Source organism: Eutrema salsugineum, unplaced genomic scaffold, assembly GCF_000478725.1.
Source record: "Eutrema salsugineum unplaced genomic scaffold, Eutsalg1_0 scaffold_14, whole genome shotgun sequence".
Taxonomy (NCBI): domain Eukaryota; kingdom Viridiplantae; phylum Streptophyta; class Magnoliopsida; order Brassicales; family Brassicaceae; genus Eutrema; species Eutrema salsugineum.
In genome coordinates, this window is record NW_006256877.1 from 3,276,839 (window position 1) to 3,302,090 (window position 25,252).

Sequence of the window (25,252 nt, forward strand, 5' to 3'; positions counted from 1 at the left end):
CTGCGAGAAGAAGAGAAAGATGGAGACGAAAAACCAAATAAAAAAGGAGATGGTGACAAGAGAAAGCACCATCCATTATCACAAGCGCATTCACATGCCGTAACTTCAAGAGGAAGGCTCCAAAAGGATGAAGGAGATATGAATTCTTCTCAAAATAAATTGGAGACAATGGATGTGAACATGGAGTTTGGAAGGAGAATTCTGAAACTTTGTTCGAAGAAGCATGGAACACTTTGGAAATGGAGCTCCAAGGAAGTTCACAAGTAAAGATGATTAATCTTCAGACCTTGAGAAGAGAATATGAGAATCTGAAGATGGAGAAAAGTCATAAATGATTTCACAACCAAGTTGGTTAACATGAGTAATCAACTTAGAGTTTATGGTGAAGAGAAGACCGATTACCAATTGGTTCAAAAGATTCTTATCTCCTTGCCGCAAAAAGTTCGATAGCATCGTTGCTGTCCTTGAACAAACAAAGGATCTATCAACTCTCTCTATGACAGAGATGATAGGTACTTTGAAAGCGCATGAGAGGCGCTTAAATCTCCGAAAAGAATGTATCAATGAGGGTGCGTTTTATGGAGAAAAGTTTGGTTCAAAAAAAAGGAAACAAGCAAGAAAAGAAACGCCATGAGAAGACAAATAAGTGGTGTCGCGTGTGCAAAAGAAACAATCACAATGAGGTAGATTGTTTGAGAAAGAAGAAAGGAGGATGCTTACCTCATAAAAAAAAATGGAGCAGACGTCAAGGAGACGTCATGGTGATCAAAGGAAGACACCAAACAAAAAAAAGGAGGTGCCACCTGTTGAAAAAGACAGAGAAGGCATAAAACCATGGCTGGTGATCAGAGGAGAACACCAAGCAAGGACCCGTTTTTAGAAATAACCGAAGAAGATGTGAAGAAAATTCACTGAGACCTCCAAGAGACGTGAGGAAAGTTCTAGAGGAACTTGAAGACATGGAGAAGTTTCACGCATGAGACGTCAAAGAGACGTGAGGAAAGTTCTTGCAAAGAACTGCAAGCTTAGAAAAGCCGAGAGAGCGGATCTAAGTCTAGAAGAAACAGATGATGAGGATCACATGCTGTTTAGTGCGGTTGAAGAAGAAGTATCATCAAAAATAGATGATAAAATGTGGTTAGTTGACAGCAGGTGCACTAACCATATGACCAAGGAAGTTAAATACTTCATCACTTTTGATCAAAGCATAAAGGTTCCAATCAAAGTGGAGAATGGTCAACGTGTAATGACAGCAGGAAAAGGAAATATCCAAGTGATGACAAGCCAAGGAGAGAAGATCATCAAAGAGGTGTTTTTAGTGTCGGGTTTAACACAAGATCTATTGAATGTACCTGAAATTATATCAAAAGGATATAAAGTCTTATTTGAAGACAATAGATGCTTCATCAACGATCTTCAAGTGAAAAGGATTTTGAACATTAAGATGAAGCATAAGAGTTTTCCACTAGAGTAACTTAGACGTAAGTGCCTTACTTGCAAGTGAAGAAAAAGCCGCAGTTTCACAAGGAAAGATGGAGCAAATGGTTGATGCGATTGACTTAAATGTTGATCCATTGGAGAACTAAGGAGAATGTTTGAAGTAAGACCAAAACTCAATCAAGGAGGAGTGTTGATTTATAATTGAGTTTGGTCTAAATATCATTTGATAATTGAGTTTAGTATGTTAAGTGAAATGGTGTGTGTGAAAAGGTGTGTTTTAGAGATGTATCTATTAAGTAAAAGTAGTTATTTATTTCAAGAGTCACAAATATGAAGAGACAAAACTCATTGTGTTAGTATCTGTTCGTTTTGTATATATACCAATTTTGTATTGTTGTAAATAACAAGTTTCAGATTCAATAAAATTTCTATTTCATTTATGTTCTTTTTTAGAAGAAAGAGATAATTTTATCTCTTACTCTGATTCTTCTTTCTTACTCTATTTTGGAATCTATATTCCAACAGTTCAAAAACACATGAGCTCGGATGAGTGAAACTTTACCATCTTGAACGTTGGAAACGATCGTGCCTTTTCTCCTGAAACAAACAAGTTGATGAGATAGTACATAGTTATTTTTTGTTATTGGTTGCAAGGACTTTTTACCTGTTGATGTCACCAGAAACAGTTCCCTGAAATTCTGTTGGTACCTCCAACTCTACTAATATGACCGGTTCTAGAATCAGAGGTCGAGCCGCTGTGTAACAATCTCTGAAAGCGTATATCGCAGTCGTTTTCAACGCCTCTTTACCACAGTCAAGGGCCTGTGAAGCTCCACCTGTCAATACAACCCTTAAATACTCCACAGGATGACCAATTAGTGAGCCCCTAAGATTTCAAGATTACACACAATCAAGTAACAACATGAGATCAGGAGCATCCAAATGGTCAAAGAGAGAAAAAGACACCACTCACGCCTTTGCAGCTTCTCTGAAACCTCTCTCAATTGCTCCAATAGAGCGTAGCGGAAGTGCTTTTCTAGCAACCATACTGTCGAATTCAAACTTCTCTTTAGAGCTCAACGGAAGCGGTTCCACGTACCTAACAATTATAAACATCTCATTGGGACTGGTTTACAAATAAAGACATCATCTAAGGAATATAAACTTATCAGTGTTTATATATAGATAGATAGATGACTCACCCGAGAACCCTAGCGTACTCTAGGGTTCCTTGTCTTTTCTTCTTGAGTATATATTCGAACTCAGCCCGCTCAGTAATAGTCTCCTTAAAATGGACACGGTGTTTGCCGACAACAGTCACATGCAACTTATAGTCTTCTCGCAGGCGTTTAAGATACATGTCCAAATGCGAATCCCCCATACCAGAAAGAAATATCTGTTCCCATTAATCAATGGAATAATCATCAATGTTGTATACTAGTATATCTAGAGTGAGAAGAAATGAGAAGAAGTAACGGACTTGTTTAGATAAATACCTGGACACAATCGGGAACTGCAATTGCTTTGAAAGTAGGATCCTCTTTCTCGAATGCTTTCAATGCTTTCTAAAACTACACCAGAAAATAAACTTGATCAATATATTGCAAATTTCATAAAATCTTCAGGAAACATATGAAGTTGTTGTTTTAGGTCTAAAAAAATCACATATGACCTGTTTGCGATAACCTTTTGAAACCTGTTGAACAGGCAAGGACATGACTGATCCATCCGTAATGATAGAGGTTAGGAATTGACCCGAAGAAGCAAATTATGTTAAATATGAACAAGTAGAGAAGAATTGCATTTCCTCCTACTGTCCTGATGCACAAGCTACGATCCATGGACTAACCTTCATTCTAATATTTTTTTTTCTTTATTAAAATCACCTTTCCTTCTCCTTCTCAATCAAAAGAACAAGAGTTAGCTATTCACAAATTCATCATCCCATCTATAAATAAGAGGAAGATCAAGCATTTACATTAGATATTTCGTCAACGGACGAAATTGTCTCTCCTCAAATTTATAAGACCTAAGTAATCATCTTATTTCCTAAATTACCTTGTTTTCCTTAAATTCACTACCCATAAATACAGAACAGTGTCATCTTTATTTCCATTAGTTACCTTGTTTTCCTTAAATTCACTATCATGAATATTTGTTGGCAATGCTAGCTCTACGAATAGCTTCCTGCACATAATAGATACATTAGGCCAAAAAAAGTTAACAGTAACAAAAATGCAAGTAGAAGAACGTATACTTTTTTTTTTTTTTTTTTTTTTAAGAACGTATACTTTGATCACTGAATCATTAGGGTTTAATTTTATTTTTTTACGGAAAGAAACTAGAGCACTGCATTGAGGGATCAAAGCAGAGCATCTAAGGATGGTGGTGGCTGTGGGTAGCAAAACCATCGCCGAATAGTTCTTACATTAGAGAAAAAATATTTTATGTGTAATAAACAAAAGTTATAAACTTAAGTTACCTTGTGTCACAAGTTAAAAACACTAAAGAGCTTCATCTTCTTCCTATCAGTTTTCGTCAGAGAAGGTAAGCTTGTCGAAGATCTTTAAAGAAATTGATGATATCTGATATTTCAGTTTGGCGAGAGAGATTGACAACAAAGACTGCCTTGTTTCTTATGGCAGTGATTGTTAGTTTTTTTTTTATTAATCTCTAACGTTCAGAATATTTATGAACCATTTCCACATTGATCAAGCGCATTCACTTCAGAGAAGAACCTAAACTAAAGCTGAGTCACCAGTAATCCCTACAAGAACAGAGCCCATCCCTAAAGTGATGGAATCTGCTTGAATCCCTTACAGTTATCTCCCTCTTTACAACCTTCGATATCAGTTTTATCGCAGCGTGGCAATCCCTGCAGGCCCTCAGGTTCTTCATCACAACGATCGGAGACCCTTCTGGTGTACTGATAAGAGCAAACGCAACAGCTAAACGTTCACTGTGGAGCTTAAGCGACTCAATCTTCGTCTGCTCATCTGTGTCTTGTCCTACGCAGCTCGTGTCAGGCTTGTACCCTTGTCTTTCGATCTCATCTGTCAATTCATTGATCTTTCTCACGATCTCATCTCCTCTCGGGTGTGTCTGGTCATTCGATGAGAACACGTGAATCTTGTGGTTCACTTCAACCCAGCTATTAGCCGTAACCTTCTTGATACCTCGCTCGTGCATCGCTTTCTTAACACGACTAGAGCTTTCCCATTCACCAGAAGCTGCGTAGATATTGGACATGCTTACATAAGCAGCAGCGTCCCTGAGCTTCTCCATGCTGAAAAGCTTCTCTGCTGCTCTCTCAGCAAGGCCTTGATTCTTGTGAATCCGACATGCGTTCAACACTGACGACCACATGATTTCATCTGGCTCAAAGGGCATTTCCCTCATCAGCTTCTCTGCTTCTGCGAATCTCCCGTTTCTGCCAAGCAAATCCAGCATGCACGCGTAGTGTTTTTTTCCTGGAGTTATCCCATAGATCCGAGACATTCCCTGGAAATACTCCGTTCCTTGTTCAACAAATCCACAGTGACTACATGCGGTCAATACGCCCAAGACGCTGACTGAATCTGGCTGGTGACCTGAGTGAATCATATCTGTAAACGCACCGATCGCTGCTTCTCCATCTCCGTTATCAGCGTATGCTGAGATCAAAGCATTCCATGAAACTACATTTCTATCAGGCATCTCTCTGAATACTTGAACAGCATCTTTGATGGAACCACACTTGGCGTACATATCAACCAGTCCAGATCCAGAGAAGACGTTTTCCAAGTTCCCTGACCTGATTATGAATGCGTGGAGCTGTTTCCCCAACGACAAAGAAGCTAAACTAGCGGAAGCTCTCAATACAGTAGCAAACGTGGATTGGTCTGCTCGTAAACTTGCTCCTCGCATCTTGGTGAACAGCTTAAGCCCAGCTCCATGAAGCCCTTTCTGAACATAACCTGAGATCAAGGCGGTCCATGAAACAGTGCTCTGTTGTGATAAACTCTCGAATATCAACTCAGCTTCCTCAAACATCTCACACTTTGCGTACATACCAACTAGAGAGTTCCCGACATGAGGGATCGAATCAGCCGTTGCCACGATGGCCTGGCAGTGAATTTGTCGACCCATCTGCAGGGACGACAAGTTAGCTGCAATGCTCAGCACAGTCGCGAAAGGGAAGTTTCTCCGATCAAACCCCATGCGCTGCATTTCTCTGAACAGCTCCAAGGATTCCTCGTATTGTTCAGCCTGCGAATAGCTTGAGATGACCACATTGTAAGAGACAAAATCCAGCTCAGGCATTTCGTTAAAAAGATTCCTAGTTTCAAGAACACGATCATGTTTGGAGTAGAAATCAAGAATCTGGTTCCCAACTGCGACATCATTGGAAAAGCCGGTAGTAATCGCCGAACCATGGAGCTGTTGACCAAGAGAAAAATCATGTAGCCCAACAACTGCCTTAAGAACCCCAGAAAACGTGAAATCCGAAGGCTTGTGACCAGACCTCTGCATTTCGAGGAAGAGACGAGTCGCCTCAATGTACAAACCATCCTTCTCATACCCTGTGATAAGCGTGTTGAACGTGACAGAGTCTTTCTCTAAAATCTGCTCAAACACCACAAAGGCCAAATCACGCCTCCCTATCTCACAGTAAGACTTAACCAATACATTGCAAACAGTGAGAAAAGGGTTCCTATCAAAGCCTAACTTGACGGCAAAGCCATGAACTTGACCCACCGTGTTCTCGGAAACCGAGTCATTGCAGCCTGGTAAAAGCGTAGCAAAGGTCACATGATCAGGCAAAGTATAAGACCTGCACATCTCACGGAAAAGCTTGAAAGCTTCATCGAACCGGTTGTTCCCGGCGTACCATCCCATCAAGATAGTCCAAGTCACAACAGTTCTACCTTCGACCATAGCGTCGAATAGCTCTCTGGCGCTGGAAATATCACCGGACTTTACGTAACCCGAAATCATCGTATTGGTGGAAACGACGTTCTTGTGAGGCATTTCATCATACAACTTGCGTGCAGCAGAGACTTGACCTCTCCGGAGAAAGTCCTCGACGATGAAATTGGAGCGACACGTATCTGTGTCAAACCCAGTTTTAATAATCCGAGCATCAACACGTGTTTGGAAAAATCTCGCCGGTGCCGGTTGTCGGAGCTGCCGTAGAGTCGCAAGAGTTCTTGATCGGGCTTCATTGGCTTTGCAATAACAACGTGTCATAAGCCAATTATAACTCCCGGAGCAATCAAGTCGGGTTTTTAGGATCTCCGGGATTAACCCGTTTGGTCCTCTGCCGGAGAACGAAGCAACTTCCGGCGCCGGACTATTTTCCCTCTGAAATTGATTGAAAGATAGGCAACTTTACATTCGGTTTCTCTGTTTTTGATAAATAAAATAAATATAATTTGGTTTGGTTCGGTCTAATTGGAAACACTGTTCGATTTTCTTTATTTACCAAAAGAAAGACAACTGGAAAAGTCTATCAAACCAAAGTTTTTACCATTACTCAAAAAAAGATTTTGAGATGAAAGCATTTTCAGAACAGAGAAAATAACTCAATCTCATTTGAATTTCTGATATGCAATCTCATTAGTGTAATATTTAAAAGATTGGGCATAGCATCTACATAATAAAGATACTCGAATGTTCACTGAGCTCAAAAGGAACAACAAACCTGTTAAGCCCATGGAAGCTCGGGAACAAATGGTATCTCATAACGTGAAACAAAGAAGAAGAACAAGATGCCATTAGAGAGATGGCGGACGCAAGTTGAGAGTAGCTAGGGGGTCAGCTGAGCCCCACCTAATTTAATAAAACATTTGCTTTTTATTCAAAGAAAATTATAATGACCCTATTAAAAAAAAATTGACCCCATCAAAAATAACTAAAAAAGGATTAATGACAAAAATTAAAATTATTAACTTTAGTTAAATGGTTCACATTTTTTTTCTAACTCAAACTTGGATTCATAATAGGTTTAAGCTGAACTTAAATATACTAATAAGTAACTATAATTTCAATTATTTAATTGTAGCGGTTAGTCTGCCACAACCAAGGCCGGCCCAGAGCTAAGGTTCCTGAAGTCGGCGATCCAAAATATACTATTTTTGGAGCAGCAAAAAAAATCCAAAACTTTTTTTATAAATGTGTGTAAATAAGTTTGTCCCAAATCGACTAAATAGAAAAAATAAGAAGGAAAAATTGCTTATAAATAAAAGTCATTATCTCATCAAATATTAAAAAAAAAATCGATTCTGGCTTATAATAATCGATTTTGGGCTTCAAAAAATTGGTTTTGGCTTATAAAAATAAAATTTGGACTTCAAAAAAAATCGATTTTCGCTTTTAAAAATCGTTTTGGTTTTAAAAAATCGATTATGTGCTTTAAAAAATCGATTCTGAGCTTAAAAAAAATCAATCTTAAGCTTAATAAATTAATTTGGACTTAAATAATCGATCTTACGCTTAAAAAATGATTTTAGGCAGAGAAAATCGATTTTAAAAAAAAAAATTTGATTAAAAACATCATTTTTACAGTACGCTTTTTGGGCCGGCCCCGGCCACAACCTTGGAGAGATGTTCTTTTAGGAACAAAGATTGTCAAGACAGTACTACAAAATTGTACATATTGGTGATCAGTTTCTAAGTGATTGTGTCTTTTGTTCAATCGAAAAAATATTTGAAAGATGTAACAATTAAAACCATAATAAAAAAAAGGTTACATGCTATGGGTGAAGAAGGTCGAGTACATTTGTAATTTAAAAAAAAAAAAAAACAGTTTATAAACTACATTTTTTCTTTTTAAAAAAATTCTGCTCACAACAAAAAAATGTCATGGCTTTACTGAGAGAGAAAAAGTTCTGGCACTACAAGAATGAGGAGTTTTTCCGTCGAATTAGTTACGACGATTTTTAGTCGTCGTAAATTTACGACGACGTTACGTCGTATTTACGACGATCAAAAATTTCGTCGTAAATTCGACGTAAAAAATGACCCTCGTAAAATTGTCGTGATGTTACGACGATATTACGACGAATGAAGAACGAATTTTAATTCGTCGTAATGTTGTCGTAATATTTACATCGATAATACGACTAATTGTCGTCTATCTTATAATTGACGTAAAATCAATGTAAATGTGATGTAAGTTTTATTTCGACGTAAATTTGATGTAAATATGCAATGGTAATATGTTGGTAACCAAACAAAAAATTCTATATATACCCTTTCTTCTCTCATTATTCCATCAACCCAAAAAAACATATAAAGACAAATTTTTTGAGTCTTTGAATGTTTAAGTAAATTTTTTAGTAGTTGAAATTTATATCAAATTTCAGAAACAAAAAGTCAAATATTTGTTTTTGAAATGTCTATATACGATCTACGAAAGTGGATGTATACGCCCAAAAATGGTGATGGGTCGTTGACTGAAGACTTCAAAAACGGATTGGAAATATTCATGTACCAAGCCGGCCTTATGCAAACTGTAATTGAAAGCGGCAAAATGTATTGTCCTTGTGTGAAATGTAAAAATAGGAAACATATTCCTATTGACACTGTCTGGCAGCATTTATTGAATAGAGGGTTCATGCCCCAATACTTTATTTGGTATCAGCATGGAGAGAGATATGGTCAAAGTAGTGGTCAGATGGCTGCACGGAGTAGTAGTAATCATCAAGAACATGTGGATTTTGAAGCGTCCAATGATTATCAAAGTAGTCAAGTTCAGGGTGAAGATCATGATAGGATGCATGAAATGGTTACTGATGCATTTCATGAAACACATGCTGATACTGTTGAGGAGCCCAATGCAGATGCGAAACGCTTTTATGATATGTTAAACGCAGCAAAACAGCCTCTGTACGAGGGATGTAGGGAAGGTTTATCAAAATTATCATTGGCAGCTCGGATGATGACAATAAAAACTGATCACAATCTATCTGAAGTTTGCATGAACGATTGGGCATATCTTATTAAAGAGTATTTGCCAGATGATAATTTGGCTGCTGAAACGTATTATGAAATTCAGAAGCTGGTTTTTAGTCTTGGATTGCCTTCTGAGATGATTGATGTTTGTGTTGATAATTGTATGCTTTTTTGGAGAGATGATGAGAAGCTTGAAGAATGTCGTTTCTGCCAAAAGCCAAGATATAGACCGCAAATTGCTGGGCATAAGAAGATTCCTTACCAACGAATGTGGTATCTTCCTATCACTGATAGGTTAAAAAGACTATATCAATCTGAACGGACAGATGCGTCGATGAGATGGCATGCGGAACATTCACAAATAGATGGCAAAATGACTCACCCGTCTGACGGGAAATCTTGGAAACATTTTAACACCGTACATCCAGACTTTGCTAGGTCTAAGCAAAATTTTTGTCTTGGTCTTTGCACTGACGGGTTTAGTCCATTTTTTATGTCTGGTAGGCAATATTCATTATGGCCTGTGATTCTTACGCCATATAACCTTCCTCCAGATATGTGCATGCAAAGAGAGTTTTTGTTTCTAAGTATATTAGTCCCTGGTCCAAATCACCCGAAGCAAGCCCTTGATGTGTTTTTGCAACCACTCATACATGAGTTAAACCAGTTGTGGCATGTTGGAGTACGAACATATGACTGTTTGAGTGGTAAAAATTTTACGATGCGAGCGGTGCTTATGTGGACAATAAGCGATTTCCCGGCATACGGAATGCTATCAGGTTGGACAACGCATGGGAGGTTATCATGTCCTTATTGTCTTCATAGGACTGATGCATTTCAGCTTAAACATGGTAGGAAAACCTGTTGGTTTGATTGCCACCGTCGGTTTTTACCACCAAACCATCAATATAGAAAAAATAGGCGTTTGTTTACAAAGAACAAATTGGTTCGTCTCCCTCCACCAGTGTACCTAACTGGAGAAGAGCTTGAAGCGCAAAGAGATCATTGGGGTGGACTTGAAACGGTCCCCCGAGGAGGAAATTGGCACACTCCTGCGAATATGCCTGAAGGATATGGGGTTCATCATAATTGGCACAAGAAAAGTATATTTTGGGATCTGCCTTACTGGAAAGATCATTTGCTCAGACATAATCTTGATGTTATGCACATTGAGAAGAATTTTTTCGATAACATCATGCATACTGTTTTGAACGTCCAAGGAAGAACCAAAGACAGCGTTAAATCACGGATGGACTTACCCAATATATGTAACAGAATTGAGTTGCATATGGTGAGTAATGGGAAAGCACATGTTCCTGTATTTCGGTTGGGTGCTGAACAAAAAACAGCATTGTTTAATTGGGTATCATCAGCCGTGAAATTTCCTGATGGATATGTATCTAATCTGGCTAAATCTGTGGATAAAGGACAAAAGTTTTCAGGGATGAAAAGTCATGATTGTCATGTGTTTATGCAACGGTTACTTTCTTTTGCGTTTGCTGAACTCCTACCGGGACATGTCCATGAGGCACTAGGAGGCATTGGAGTTTTCTTCCGTGATCTAAGTACAAGGACATTATTAGAAGATATAGTTGCACAACTGTCTACAAATATTCTAATATTGTTGTGCAATTTAGAGAAAATATTCCCACCTGCTTTCTTCGATGTTATGGAACATTTACCTATACACCTCCCTCATGAAGCAGAGTTGGGAGGACCTGTTCAGTTTAGGTGGATGTATCCGTTTGAACAATTTATGAAGCATTTGAAGGGTAAGGCCAAAAACTTAGCAAAAGTTGAAGGGTCTATCGTGGCGGGAAGTTTGACAGAAGAGGCTTCTCATTTCACGTCTTATTACTTTGCTCCAAAGGTTCGTACACGTAAACGGGCTCCAAGACGTTACGACGATGGGGGTGTAGGACAAAGTTACGCAGTAGAAGGTGTGCCTGATATATTCTCACCAATTGGACGTCTAAGTGGGAAACTAAAAGAAACTTGTTAGTCAAACGAACAAGACTACCACAGCGCACATACATATATACTTCTGAATTGCGAGGAATTGGCACCTTACGAGAGGTACATAATTATAACCATGCATGATTAAAATTTGATTGAACAGACGAAATGTCCTTAACAATGTTTTAAAATTTCAGCACTTTCGTCAGTCAAGTCCGAGAATGCATTGACGGTGTTTCAGAAGATGAAATTAACAAGCGCAAAGACCAACATTATGCATTGTGGTTAAAAGGTCAAGTCGAGCATGATGACATGACATATGCAGTATGGTTTCATGAGTTGCTCCTAGGTCCTATTTCGAAGATAACTACTGCAGCTATGTATTTCACACGTGGCTATGTTTTTCATACTTATAGTCATGGCACTCAACGGGCAACTACAAACTATGGAGTTTGTGTACGAGGTGAAGTAGACTTTTATGGGATCATCAAAGAAATAATTGAAGTGGAATACCCCGGATTAGTCAGAATGAAAACTGTTCTATTCAAATGTGATTGGTTTGATCCTACGGTAGGTCGTGGAGTGCGAATTAACAAATTCGGAGTGGTAGATGTAAACGCATCTCGGCGATACAATAAGTTCGAGCCTTTTATACTTGCATCTCAAGCAGAACAAGTCACCTTTGTTTCATATCCTCGAGTTCGGAATACGGGAATTTCATGGCTGGCGGTTGTCAAAGTTGCTCCAAGGGGTATAATTGATGGTGTAGATCTCCCGCCAATGCAACAAGATGATTGTGTCGACATTACAGAACCGGATGTTGAAGAAAATGTTCTTTTAATTGATCCACGTAATCGACAAGTTGAAGATCTACATGGGGACGAAACTGAAGAAGGCGCTGACGAATTTCAAACAAGCAGTGATGATGACAATGATGATGAGGACACCGAGGAAAATGTTGATGAAGACTAATTAAATATGTTGACATATAGGATTGCATCCCTTCCTCATTTCGTCGCTCATCTCTCCTTCCTCTCTCTCTGCTTCCTCCTCCCTTGCATTCTTCCTCCTTTTGACGCAAAAAAAGGTAATTTTTTTTTAATTACTTAAAATTATAATATTATTAAATAGTTTAGAAATTCAAACGGTTTAGGTCGGGAATTAGTTTAGGCTCGGAATTTGTTAGATTTAGGATCGTAATTAAAAATTAATTGTAATTAATTTGAAAAATAAAATTTTATCGGTTTTGCAGACGATGACTCGACGGAGGACGCATTACATCAATTTCATGGCGGACGGACACTCTTCCCGGGCGTCTGCCTGGGGAAACACCGGGACCGATGTCCCTTCATCTTCCGGAGCCTCCCAGGTTCCGAATACCGCGGAGCAGTCTCCACCACCGCCTCCACCACCGCCTCCACCACCACCTCCACCGCCGGCTGCCGAACCGGTACCCACCCCTCCTCATCTGTATGCCCAGTTTACGGTTGAGGATTTACTAGCCCTACCGGGACGGGGGGCTTTACGACATCTGGTTCCCGGAAAAGCGGAACCAGGCTCTTATTGGTAAGTAAATTTTTTTGTTTTTTATATTTTTTAAAATTAATGCTTTAATTTACTTAAATATTAATGTAATAAGTTTTTTTTTGTTTTCATAGGTTTGATTTGGATAATTGTGTCGGTCGGAGCGTTTCCGACACAATTAAGAGTCATTTTATGGAGCCGCACTACAATTGGAGCAAGGTGTCGCAAGAGACGTTCGACACCTGGTACAAGTGCTTCGCCGTAATGTTTTTAAAATCTTATTTATATCATTTCAAATTGTTTTAAATTTAATTAATCTTACTTTTATATTTTTTATCTAATTTTTTGTTTTCTTTTACAACTACGGTGGAACTGGGACATTGGGATCAACGAGATGGTCCGCGAAGCTTTCCGGCTGAAGGCGCAGAAACGCCTAGTCAACACCGTTTCCGATTGGAAGCGGAAGTGGGAGACCGATGGAGACGACGCAAAGCCGAGCTCTATGTCCACTTCCTGTTGGAACGGGTTGAAGGCGTATTGGCTGGACCCGCATGCTCAAACCACTGCGGCTAAGTGTTCGGCCGTCCGAAACCGGGTCGATCCGGTGAGTAGTCAGAAGTTAGTGACCCCGCACACTTCTGGCCAAATATCTTTTGCGGGAAGATGTCTCATGATGGTAAGTAATTAAATATAAATTATTTCATTATTATTTTAATTTTAATTATTGCTATAATTTATTAAATATTTTTGACTAATGTTTATTAATTGGTAGGCCGAGGAGAACGGAGGAGAACTACCTCCAATGACGAAGCTCTTCGAGACCACTCACCGGAAGAGGGACGGGAGCTTTGTTGACGCTCGGTCCGAGGAGATCTACAATGCCGCTATGCAGCGGATCGCTGAGCGGGAGACCCAGGCCACACCTGACGGTACTATCCAAGTACCGTTGACCGTCGCTGAGCAAGACCAGATTTTCGAAGAGGTATGATCTATTTCAATTTTTTAAAAATTTATTATATTTATTACTTAATAAATAATTAACGTTTTCATTTTCTATTTGTAGGTTGCTCCGAAGAAGAAGGGCCGAACCTTAGGAATTGGCTCTATTAGAGACTGTCCTGCCGCCTCGGCTTCCGAATTTCGCACGCAGGAGGATCCGAGTCATCTTCGCCAGGAGCTTGCTACGGCCAATGCTGAGATCACCACTCTCAGGCATGAGCAAGTGGCCCAGAAGCAGGAGCTCACCAAGATACACGATCTCTTCGACATCGTTGCGGAAGCGGTTCCGCAGTTGGCCACCGCAATCCGAGCGAGGCAACAGCGAGCACGAAGGGTTTTTGAGACCGGTGGTACTTCCGGTACTGGACCATCGGACCAGCAGACGCAGGGTCAGTCTTCGGCTCCGGTAGTGCAGACGGGAAACGACGGTCCAGCAGCGACGGGCGGCCAAGACGGAGAGCCTCCTCGTGACGTCGATCTCAACCTCGACGATTACGAAATCACATTGTAGATTAGGTTTTTTTGTAAAAAACAATTTGTATTAAATTTTTTCTTTTATTTATAAATTATTTTTGAATTTAATTTTCAATTTAAATTGTTTTTTTCTATTTTTAATTTTTTAATTATTTTAAAAATTCATTAATTAAATTAAAATCAAATTAAATAATTAATTTATAAATCGACGTAAATTCGTCGTAAATTTACGTCGATCTAACATCGAATTATTAACGACGAATTTACGTCGAATATGAATTTATAAATCGACGTAAATTCGTCGTAAATTTACGTCGATCTAACGTCGAATTATTAACGACGAATTTACGTCGAATATGTTTACGTCGGATTTACGTCGAAACTTTACGACAAATTAACATCGACAATTAAAAAATTAGTTTTCCTTAATTGAAATTGTTCGTCTCCTAATCGTTGTTAAATCGATGTAATTTTACATCGATTTTACGTCGTTCTTATAAAGGACTTCTTTCGTTGTACTTTCGTTGGAAACTTTACGTCGCGTTTACGACGAATAGTTTCCGACGATATTACGACGATTTTCCCGGATTGGTAATTTTACGACGATTTTACAACGATTTTTTTTTCGTCGTTAATTCGACGTAAATGCTCTTTTACGTCGATTTTACGTTGATCTCTGCCGACGTAAAACCCAATCTTTGTTGTAGTGTGGCTCCACCATTGAGAGAAACTGAAGGAGAAGATAATCATTTAATAAATTGAAGGCATAAAGACTAAAGAACAAAGAAATTTCATAAAGATAAGATCGAAGAGCTTTTTTCTCTCTTCCTCTTACAATACACCCAACAGAATCTCACACAACTCAATACAATTGCTTCCCTTCTCCTACAAGTAGAAGCCACTATTACTATTACAATGTTTATGCGTGTAACCGACTCTACTCTTCTTGCTCTCTTCCGTTTGCTTCACAGCCAGCTCATCTCAATGACCTTCTCCTTCACTATTTCCTTGCCTATCATACGCACTCTTCTAAAGGCTAACTTGCCCTTCTTGTAAGAAAAAACTGTTTCATTTGCAAGTACCTCATCAAAATTCATGGAGGGAGTATCAATCAGTTTCTTTTTAACATCTGTAGCGATCTTTCTGATCATCGTTGCTTCGTCATCCCTCACAAAAGCAAACAAAACCCTTGTTAATTAGTGGGTCAAAAACATTCACATACCATACTTTTTTTTTTTTTTATAAAGAAACAACACATACCATTTTTGAATGTGTTCTCCGGCTATTTTTGCGACTTTAGTCAGAGCTTCGCTCCATCTCTGCTTCTCTTCCTCAGTTTTCCCTTGGCAAGTTTTCATGAAAGCGTTTCCGAAATCACCTCTCTGTTTACGTACATCGGACGGATCAACATGGTAAAAAACCGGTAGCACGCTCTGCACATTGCTTTTTCTGCATTCCAAGATTTCAACCAATTCAGTTAAACACCAGCTAGAAGAAGCGTAGTTCTTGGAGAGCAAAACGATCAAGACCCTCGATTCTCTAATCGCCACGTCGAGTGAACGCTCTAGCGAATGGCCTTTCTCCATCTTCTCATCGTTGAACATTGTGATTCCTTTTTTAGCAAAGTCATGGCGTAAATGACGGAGAAATCCTCTACGAACATCTGAGCCTCGGGAGCTCGGAAAGACATCGTATCTCCAAGAAGAAGAAGAAGAAGAAGAAGCCATGAGTGAGATGAAAACAACTACCTTTGTTTATTATATATATTGAAGCTAAACGAGTGAAGAGAAGACAAGTATTAAATGTATCTGAAGACTGTTTCTCCAAATAGAGTTAGGTGCCAATAAAGTACTAGCCTCCGTTGTTCCCTCACCATAAAATTTGAATTTTAGACCAAAAATAAAAAGTAATGCTTACTTGGAAGCTGACGTGTTGGAGGTCAACACTAAGAAAGTCAGCGAGAGACAGAAAAAGAAGACTGATTCTAAGACTGATTCTATTTTATTTTTTATTGCTTTGCAAAATAAGACGAACTGGTGGTCTTGTTGGTTTCCTTATTTATTGCAGTATCCCAATTTCGCCAAATGATGTAGGGATCGTGATGATTCCAACTACACACTTCGCTTTCTATCCCTAAAATCAACAACACAAAAATCAAATATATCAGTCCATAATCCATTCCAAGTCTCATTCTTTTTTTCTTTTCTTTAACCATTATGACAAGTAAAACATGGCTTACGTTACTTCATTTTCGGAAAGGTCACTATGACATATTTGTTGGAACTTAATTTTGAAAATGTGGCTTTGCTAATTTTCCGACGAGTTTTTTGGTGGAAAATTGGAAGCTGACGTGGAGGAGGTCAAAACTCAGAAGAAGGTCAGCGAGAGAAAGAGATAAAAATGACAATCAAACCCTTTATCCAAGACATTGTAAATGTTTTTCCCCTCTTATTTATTGTTTTGCAAATTGTTGGAACTAAATTTTTAAGCTATGACAATGACATATTGTTGGAACTAAATCTTGATAATATGGCTTTTGCCAAATTTCTGACGAGTTTTTATGGTGAAGACGTTCACCAGACTAATCAGATTATGGATGCGTTGGAAACTTTGCAATATTGCAAAACTGAATGAGAAATGTATACTATAATTTGATAGACTCATATGTCAAAACTGAATGAGAAATGAGGATTTATTCTAACTTGAAGATCCATTCTAATACATAATCAATTGAATTTAAATTTTGATTTTGTAAAAACCTAAACCCTAATTCGTATTTGTAGCTTTAAAGGTTTTGTATAAACACTAGTGTAGATTAGTTTAGCTAAATATCATGATCCAAATTCAAACTTCCACTGATGATTTACCAATCAAACATAAACATTTCCCCAAAAACATCGAAATCCAAACCTCAGATCATCAAAAAATTTGGAAACACCCACTAAACTTGTAGTCGTATTAATTCTTACTCATCTTATTGATCTCAACCAAAACTTCTTGTTCGTTCTTTAATCGATCAAGCTCCTTCTTATGCATCTTATTAATCTCAACCAAAATTTCATCTCAAATGAATCGAGTTAGAATTTTGTATGATTTTATTATTTTATTTTAATCTGTAGTCAGAACTCAGAATAATATTAATCTTTATCATTCTTTATTTTTGTCTAAAATGGATAAATGGCAACTTGACAAAAAAAAATATTAAAGAAATTGCATTATCTTTTTTTATTATCGTATGAATTTTACATCAAAAAAAATTTTTATTTTAAATTTAGAAGAAAAAAAGAGAGAAAAATGCGAATGAGCGGATAATATACTATCTAGGGTTTATCTATTAAAGGGAGAAACACCATTGCCACCGACGAAAATCTAAACCCTAATATCAACAAATTAAAGATTGTTCAACGATGAATGTTTTTGGAAGGTGCTAAATTTTGAACCTGTCTTTGTATAATCGGCAAATTCGACGGTAGCCTCAATTTAGCCGGTGACTCCTTGTTGAAGGTTGAGTTCTTAATTAAATCTAGCAAACAAGAAAATAGTTTCAATTACAAGAAGAAAGGAAGAAGACGAAGCCTCGTGGAAGAAGGAATCAGAGAAGAAGTGTTGTAAATCACATTTCTTTTACTCTAAGTATGTTTTCTCAAACTCTCATTCTCATTTCTTGACTTGTTTTTCATACATTCTCTTCTTTTTCTTACCATTAGCTTACATTCATCATCGCTTATATATAAGAGTTCTACTCTACCTCCTATTCCTTTTTCCCATACTTGCATCATTACCCTAAACTTAGACACTCTTACACAGCCACTCTAATTACTTAATCTCTGACTACTACTTAGTTGTTACAACAACTCTAACCATAATAGCTTAGACTTAACTTGACTCTTAGGACTTAGTTATTTCTAACTAGACTAACTTAAAGACTTGGGCCTTAGATAGAAAACGCAGGTCCATTTGATTCCTTAAAGCAACTCCACTTATATGGCCCATCTTCTCTTTTTGTTGACTTTGTTGACCACTTCATCTTCTTCTTTCTTCTCACGACACTCCTTCTCTTCTTCCTTTCTTCTCTTGAGTTCTTCATCATCATCACCTCATGCTGCTTTTCATCTTTTCCTTTTGCAGGAACACTCAAAGGATCATCTCTCAACAAGAAGAAGAGAGTCAACCAAGAAGAGAAGTCAACTCTGGAGAAAAGAAATGGGCTTCTTGTTTAAAAGTAATGGGCCTGCAAATTATCATCAGCCCAATCAAATAAGCGATTGATTGTGTGTGTGTTTGAGATGATTAAGCCTAGTTAGAGCAGTTAGAGTTGTTGTAATATTTAAGTAAGGTTATTTGTAAAACTAATCTAGTGTTAGAAGTCTGGACTAGTAGAAGTTGTTATGTCTAGAGATTATTTGGTATGAGTGCAATGAGTAGTGTAGCTCTATAATTATGTTGTAAAAGAGAAGGAGAATGTATCGATTGATCCATCTATGAAAATGGACCAACAAGCATTCGGCGGATATGGAATGCGTTACGAAGAGTGGGAGCTTTGCAAAGACGATGGATTTATTTACAAGTGAATGAAATGCTTCGGCGAGGAAACGCCGATAGACCAACACAATTATTAACTTTCTTTCTTCCCAAGTTACCCAACAGAATCTCACACAAGTCAATACAATTTCGTCCCGTCTCCTACAACAAGTAGAAGCCACGAGCCGGCCCTTGGACCAACAGAAGGAAGCATAGGCTTGCGGTCGAAAGTTAATAATTTTGTTTTGGCCACAAAATTTTAAATGTAGTTTTATATACCCTAAAATTTTAAATTTTTAGTTCTCAGCTCCTTAAATTTGTTATGCAAAGGGATTTTCTTCTTTTAGACATTTCTGAAAAGTGGTTTTTGTTTCAATGAAAAGTTTTCCACGAAGCTTCTTCTCTTTTGTAAGTCAAGGAGTTGACGTTTCTTATGGAGCTAAATCAACACTATGAGTCAAAGTCTTCCACGAAGCTTCTCTCGCAGTTGCAATTTTTTTGGTTTAAATGTTAAATAACTTTTTTTATTCTTAATGTCAAAAGTCTCTAACCCAAAAAGAAAGTCTCACCTTATGTTGAAGAAGGAAGGCACTGTAAGTATTGTGAGCTGATTATTGTTATTGATGACATGCCAAAGGCTTATATACACGATACAAAGGAGAAAATCTCTATGTGATCTTAGACAGATAAGATCATATAATATCTTTACAAGGAATATCTCAGGAATATACTGGTATATACTAACATGCCCCCTCAAGATGGACGTCTTGTGGTAAGTCCAATCTTGGCTGTTAAGTTTTGAAACCTTGTTCTTGGAAGAGGCTTTGTCAACGTATCGGCTAGTTGGTCCGCCGAGCTTACATGAGTGACACGAAGTTGACCATCTCGAACCTGCTCACGAACGAAATGGTAGTCAAGTGCAATGTGTTTCATCCGAGAGTGAAATACTGGATTAGCACATAACTGAGAGGCACCAATATTATCACAATAAATCACCGGAGGACCCGAAAACTTCAACCCGAGTTCATTTGTAACAGAGAGAATCCACCAAATTCAGCAGCCGTATCAGCAACAGAGCGATACTCCGCTTCTGTAGATGATCGAGACACGCTCTTCTGCTTGCGGGAAGACCACGAGATAGGCTGCTTTCCAAGATAGACAATGTAGGCACCTGTAGATGTGTAGTCATCTCTATAACCGGCCCAGTCAGCATCAGAGTACGCGTGAAGGGTCATTGGTGATGATGCGGAGAAGAAAATACCAAAAGTGGCGGTGCCTGCTAGATATCTTAATACTCTCTTAACAGCTTCCCAATGAACAACCGTTGGCTGGTGCATATACTGCGATAAACGATTCACAGCAAAAGAAATGTCTGATCTTGTCAACCCCAAGTAATGTAAGCTGCCAACGGTGGCGCGATAAATGCTCGGATCATCCATGGGAGCACCAAGAGTTGCGGTGAGTTGTTGACTGGAGCACATCGGAGTAGCAACCGGTTTCGCATGCTCCATCTTTGTTCGGATAAGGAGATCTGTAATGTATCTCTGTTGAGTGAGACGAAGACCTGCAGATGTACGATGTGCTTCCAAACCCAAAAAATAAGAGAGATTTCCAAGATCTTTGAGAGAAAATCTCTCAGCTAGTGTGGAGATCACATCATCCACGAGCTTAGGCGAGCTCCCTGTAATCACAATATCATCCACATAAATGAGCATGTAGACGAAGTGAGTACCCGATCTCAAGATAAAGAGGGAAGTATCAGAAAATGAGGTCTTGAAGCCAACACTGAGAAGAAAAACCCTGAGGTCATTGTACCAGGCTCGTGGTGCTTATTTGAGCCCATAAATAGCCTTCTTAAGGCGGCAGACATGGTTGGGTTTATCTTTGTCGACAAATCTCGGAGGCTGGACCATATACACTTCCTCCATGAGATTGCCTTGTAGAAAAGCTGTATTAACATCCAATTGTCGTAATGACCAGTCTCGAGTCACCGCCACTCCAAGCACCAATCGAACTGTTGCATGTTTGATCACCGGACTAAAAGTTTCATGAAAGTCGACACCAGGTTGTTGATGAAAACCTTTGGCCACCAACCGAGCTTTAAACCTGTCAATTGAACCATCAGGTAAACGTTTAATGGTGAAAACCCATTTGCAACCAACAATATTATGTGCCATTTCATGTGGAACAAGATCCCATGTGCCAAGTTTGATTTGAGAGTTCATCTCAGTTCCCATTGCTCCCCGCCATCTTTTGTCTTTGAGAGCCTCAGCCACAGAACGTGGCTCGAGCTCAGTAATCTGCGCCATCAGACCATATTTCGGATTTGGTTTCCGAATCTGATTCTTTCCTCTCGTCACCATCGAGTGAGTATTGGTCTGGTTTGGTTGGGGTGAGACAGGAACTTGTGAAGGCAAGGAATCCATCGTCTCGGTGACTGGATCAGGCGACTCGAGTTGTGAGGGATCCGAGCTCAGGGGCGTGTCATGAATGAGTGGCAGACAATAGATCGGTGCAATGGAGGCTAAGGGATAAGCTGAGGAAGACTGAGATAAGGATTCACAAGGAGGCCCATTTTTGGTAAGTGATAAGAAAGGAAAAATAGTCTCATGAAATAAAACATGACGTGAAGTATAAATGCGATTTTTTTGAAACATCTAGACACAGAAAGGCACTTTGAGTTAGAGAGTAACCAAAAAGATGCATGGAGTTGATTTTGGACTGAATTTATTTTGGCCATACGGTCGAAGCCACGGATAACACAGACACCTGAACGTGCGAAGCTTTGTATAGTTTAGCCCCACCTTGAACAACATTTGAAATGGGGAAACTTTCGCCAAAGTAGGAGTGGGCATTCTGTTGATCAGATACACCGCCGTCGCAAACGCAAAGGTCCAATACGTTATCGGAAGCTTCACATGAGTGAGGAGAGCCATTCCAGTCTCCACAATATGCCTGTGTCTTCGCTCAGCAATTCCGTTGTGCCCCGGAGTATGAGGGGGAGTGGTATAGTGCGTGATTCCATGAGTAGAGAGGAATGATCTGAGGCTGAGATACTCACCACCATTATCCGAGTAAAGTGTCTTGATTTTTGTGTTGAACCGATTTTCCACAAGTGCCTTAAAGCGAGGAAATATCTACGCAACTTGAGACTTGAGTTTTAGTGGATAACACCAAATATATCGAGTAAAGTGATCCACAAAGATGACATGGTATTTAAAACCATCAAATGAGTAAATAGGTGCAGTCCAGACATCAGAAAATATAATCTCAAAGGGTGCAGAGGAACAGATGGACGTGTTGAAAAATGGAAGCTTGTGACTTTTATTGATCGAACACGAGTTGCAAAATAAAGTAGATGACAATGAAGAAAAGGGAAGTGAAAAAGAGGAAATAATATGACGAAGGATTGGAGGAGATGGATGTCCTAATCTTGAATGCCAAGTCAAAAGTGATGACTTGGTGCACGGAAAAGCGGAAATAGAAGAGAAAGGTGTCGTCGGCCACTAATACACTCCATCATTGGCCTTGCCACTGAGAAGTGTTGCCCCCGTTCTGAGATCCCTCACCTGAAATGTGAAAGGACACAATTGCACCATCACGTTATTAGTTTTGCATAGCTTATTAACCGAAATCAGATTTTTCTTCATTTGTGGAACACAAAGAACATCTGTAAGTGAAAGGGAACGTGATTTGGCAGGTAAAAGAGATGAACCAGTGTGAGTAATGTTCAAACCCGTGCTATTCCCAATCACAACATCATCTCCGCTTTGGTAAGGTGCGTGAAGCGAGAGATTGCTGAGATTAGTTGTAATATGATGCGATGCACCGCTGTCAAGGAGCCATGCCGCCTCAGATGGTGATGAAGTGGTGTAATGAGCCTGTGGTGTCCACTGAGGAGGTGGAGTTGGCAGTGATGCAGTGTTCCACGGAGGAGGAGTGGTGCCATGTTGGTATGATGGTGACGGTGGTGCACTATGCCCTTGTGTGCCACAGATCTGACATTTGCCAATATACGGCTTGGAGTTTCGGTAGACGCCACGAAATGCTGGAGCACCACGAGAAGCAGGGGATCCTCGGTAATTCGAGCGCTGAGTTGGTTGATGTGAGTACTGTGCAGCATTCGCAGTCACCGGCATGGACGACTCTTTCACGTTGTCGGAGAGAGAGAGCATTCTCTCGGTTAAGCAGTTTCTCATGGAGTTCGTCAAGTGTGATCGGTGTATCACGGCCATTCACCATTTCCACAATGACTCTGTACTCATCCACTTCTTCTCATGTAGTCAGCGACAGATTGATTGCCTTTGGTGATGTGTTTCAGCTGTTGTTGGAGCTGTTTCACATGGCCACGAGATGATTTCCCGTAAGTGTTTGCGAGAATCTCCCAGATTTCGCGTGTCATTGTGGCTCGAGCAACAACAGGTTGGATCGTCATCGTGAGAGTGCCGAGGAGAGCACTGAACAGCATTCTGTCTTGGCGTTTCCATGTCACGTACAAGGGATTTGGGCTGGTCGTATCACCAGCGGAGACAATTGCTGTTGGGACTTTCGTGTAGTCGACGAAGACATGAAGTTCGTGGGCCTCGAAGAGTGCGTAAACCTGTAACTTCCAGGTTAGGTAATTTGCGGAGGAAAGCTTCGTGATGCCTGTCATGTTGACAGTGATCAAGGGTGTTTTCGGATCAGCACCATTGTACACTGTGATTTCAGAAGAAGAGGAATTGGCTGCCATTGATGCACAAGAAATGACGAAGAAGAAGCTGAAAAAGAAAGTAAATTTTTGTTTTTCTTCTTAGATTGATGTGTGTTCTGATACCATGTAAGTATTGTGAGCTGATTATTGTTATTGATGTCATGCCAAAGGCTTATATACACGATACAAAGGAGAAGATCTCTATGTGATTTTAGACAGATAAGATCGTATAATATTTTTACAAGGAATATCTCAGGAATATACTGGTATATACTAACAGGCACGAGGAGCTCACGTGCTGTCTATACACGCATGAGGAGTAGTAATTAACTGATTACTTCTCTGATTAAAAAAAAAAAAAAAACAGAGTACGAACAGAGAGAGAAGAGAGTGTCAGTGTGGCAGTGATTATGAGGTGTATAAAAGGAGAGCTAAGCTGAGACATAAGGGTTAGGAGAGAAAGAGCATAGAGAGAGGCAGCTGTGTGAACTGGATAAATCTTGGGTGCCATTTACTTTTATGCTCTTAAATACACGAGAATCAAACGAGAGAGATAATGAGAGATTTCTGCAAAGTTAGAACAGAGAAGTTCTTACCATTTCTTAACACTTAGCATAGTGATCAATCTTTAAAAATGTTTACTTGCAGAAGGATGCCTTCAAAAAGAAAAAGAAAAGAGAGGTTAAATTTTAAAGATTTTTTTTTTAAAATAAAAATGTACAAATGGGCGACTTTTTTTTTATCTAACTTGCGGTCTTCAAAAACTCAGTACCAACTCCACTATCCTCTATTCACAGACTTCCTATTACAATGTTTATGCGTGTTTAACCGACTTTAATGCCAGCACAATGACCTTCTCCTTGATCACTATTCGTTGGTCTATCATACGCATTCCTCTAAAGGTTCGCTTACTTACAGAAAATCTACCCTTTTTGTAAGAACTTACTGTTTCATTTGCCAATATGTCACAAATCTCGTTATAATCCCTAACAGTAGCAATCTTTTGGATCATCTCTGCTTCATCATCCATAACAAAAGCAATCTTTTCCTCTTCAGTTCGCCAGCTCAGCACAATGACCTTCTCCTTCACCATTCTTTGGTCTACCATACGCATTCCTTTAAAGGTTCGCTTACTTACAGAAAACGACCAGCTATTATAAGAACTTACTGTTTCATTTGCCAATACTTCATGAACGTATGTAGCAATCTTTTTGATCATTTCTGAGTCATCATACGAATTTACACAGTGTAGCCCGGCTATGTTTGCGACTTTGGTCAAAGCTTTGCTCCATATCTGCTTCTCTTCCTCGTTTTTCCCTTGGCAAGATTTCTTGAAACCGTTTCCGAAATCACCGCTCTGGCTCCGTACATCGGACGGATCAACATGGTAAAAAACCGGTAGTACACACTGCACCATGTTTTTTCTGCATTCCAAGATTTCAACCAACTCATTTAAACACCAGAGAGAAGAAGCGTAGTTCTTGGAGAGCAAAACCATCAAGACCCTCGATTCTCTAATCGCTAGGTCGAGTGAACGTTCTAGCGAATGGCCTCTCTCCATCTTCTGATCGTTGAACGTTTTGATTCCCATCAATGCAAAGTCATTATGTAAATGACTGAGAAACCCTCTACGAACATCTGAGCCTCGGAAGCTCGGAAATACATCGTATCTCCATGAAGAAGAAGAAGACATGATCAGTGAGAGATAGA

At 39.3% G+C, this 25,252-nt stretch overlaps 2 protein-coding genes across 2 annotated transcripts; both read right to left on the reverse strand.

The window, feature by feature from the left end:
* Window positions 1-4,101: 4,101 nt before the first annotated feature.
* LOC18023015 (putative pentatricopeptide repeat-containing protein At2g01510) lies at window positions 4,102-6,775 on the reverse strand. The gene has a single exon (XM_006405410.2). The coding sequence runs from the start codon at window positions 6,667-6,669 to the stop codon at window positions 4,195-4,197; it is 2,475 nt and encodes an 824-aa protein (XP_006405473.1). The 5' UTR covers window positions 6,670-6,775; the 3' UTR covers window positions 4,102-4,194.
* Window positions 6,776-24,356: 17,581 nt separating this feature from the next.
* Window positions 24,357-25,235, reverse strand: LOC18023016 (disease resistance protein RML1A). The gene has a single exon (XM_024158607.1). It carries the CDS (start codon window positions 25,233-25,235, stop codon window positions 24,357-24,359), a length of 879 nt encoding a protein of 292 aa, XP_024014375.1.
* Between the last annotated feature and the right edge of the window lie 17 nt (window positions 25,236-25,252).

Coding starts and splice junctions, on each gene's coding strand:
- LOC18023015 (XM_006405410.2), bottom strand. CDS start 6,669: ATGACACGTTGTTATTGCAAAGCCAATGAAGCCCGATCAAGAACTCTT.
- LOC18023016 (XM_024158607.1), bottom strand. CDS start 25,235: ATGTCTTCTTCTTCTTCATGGAGATACGATGTATTTCCGAGCTTCCGA.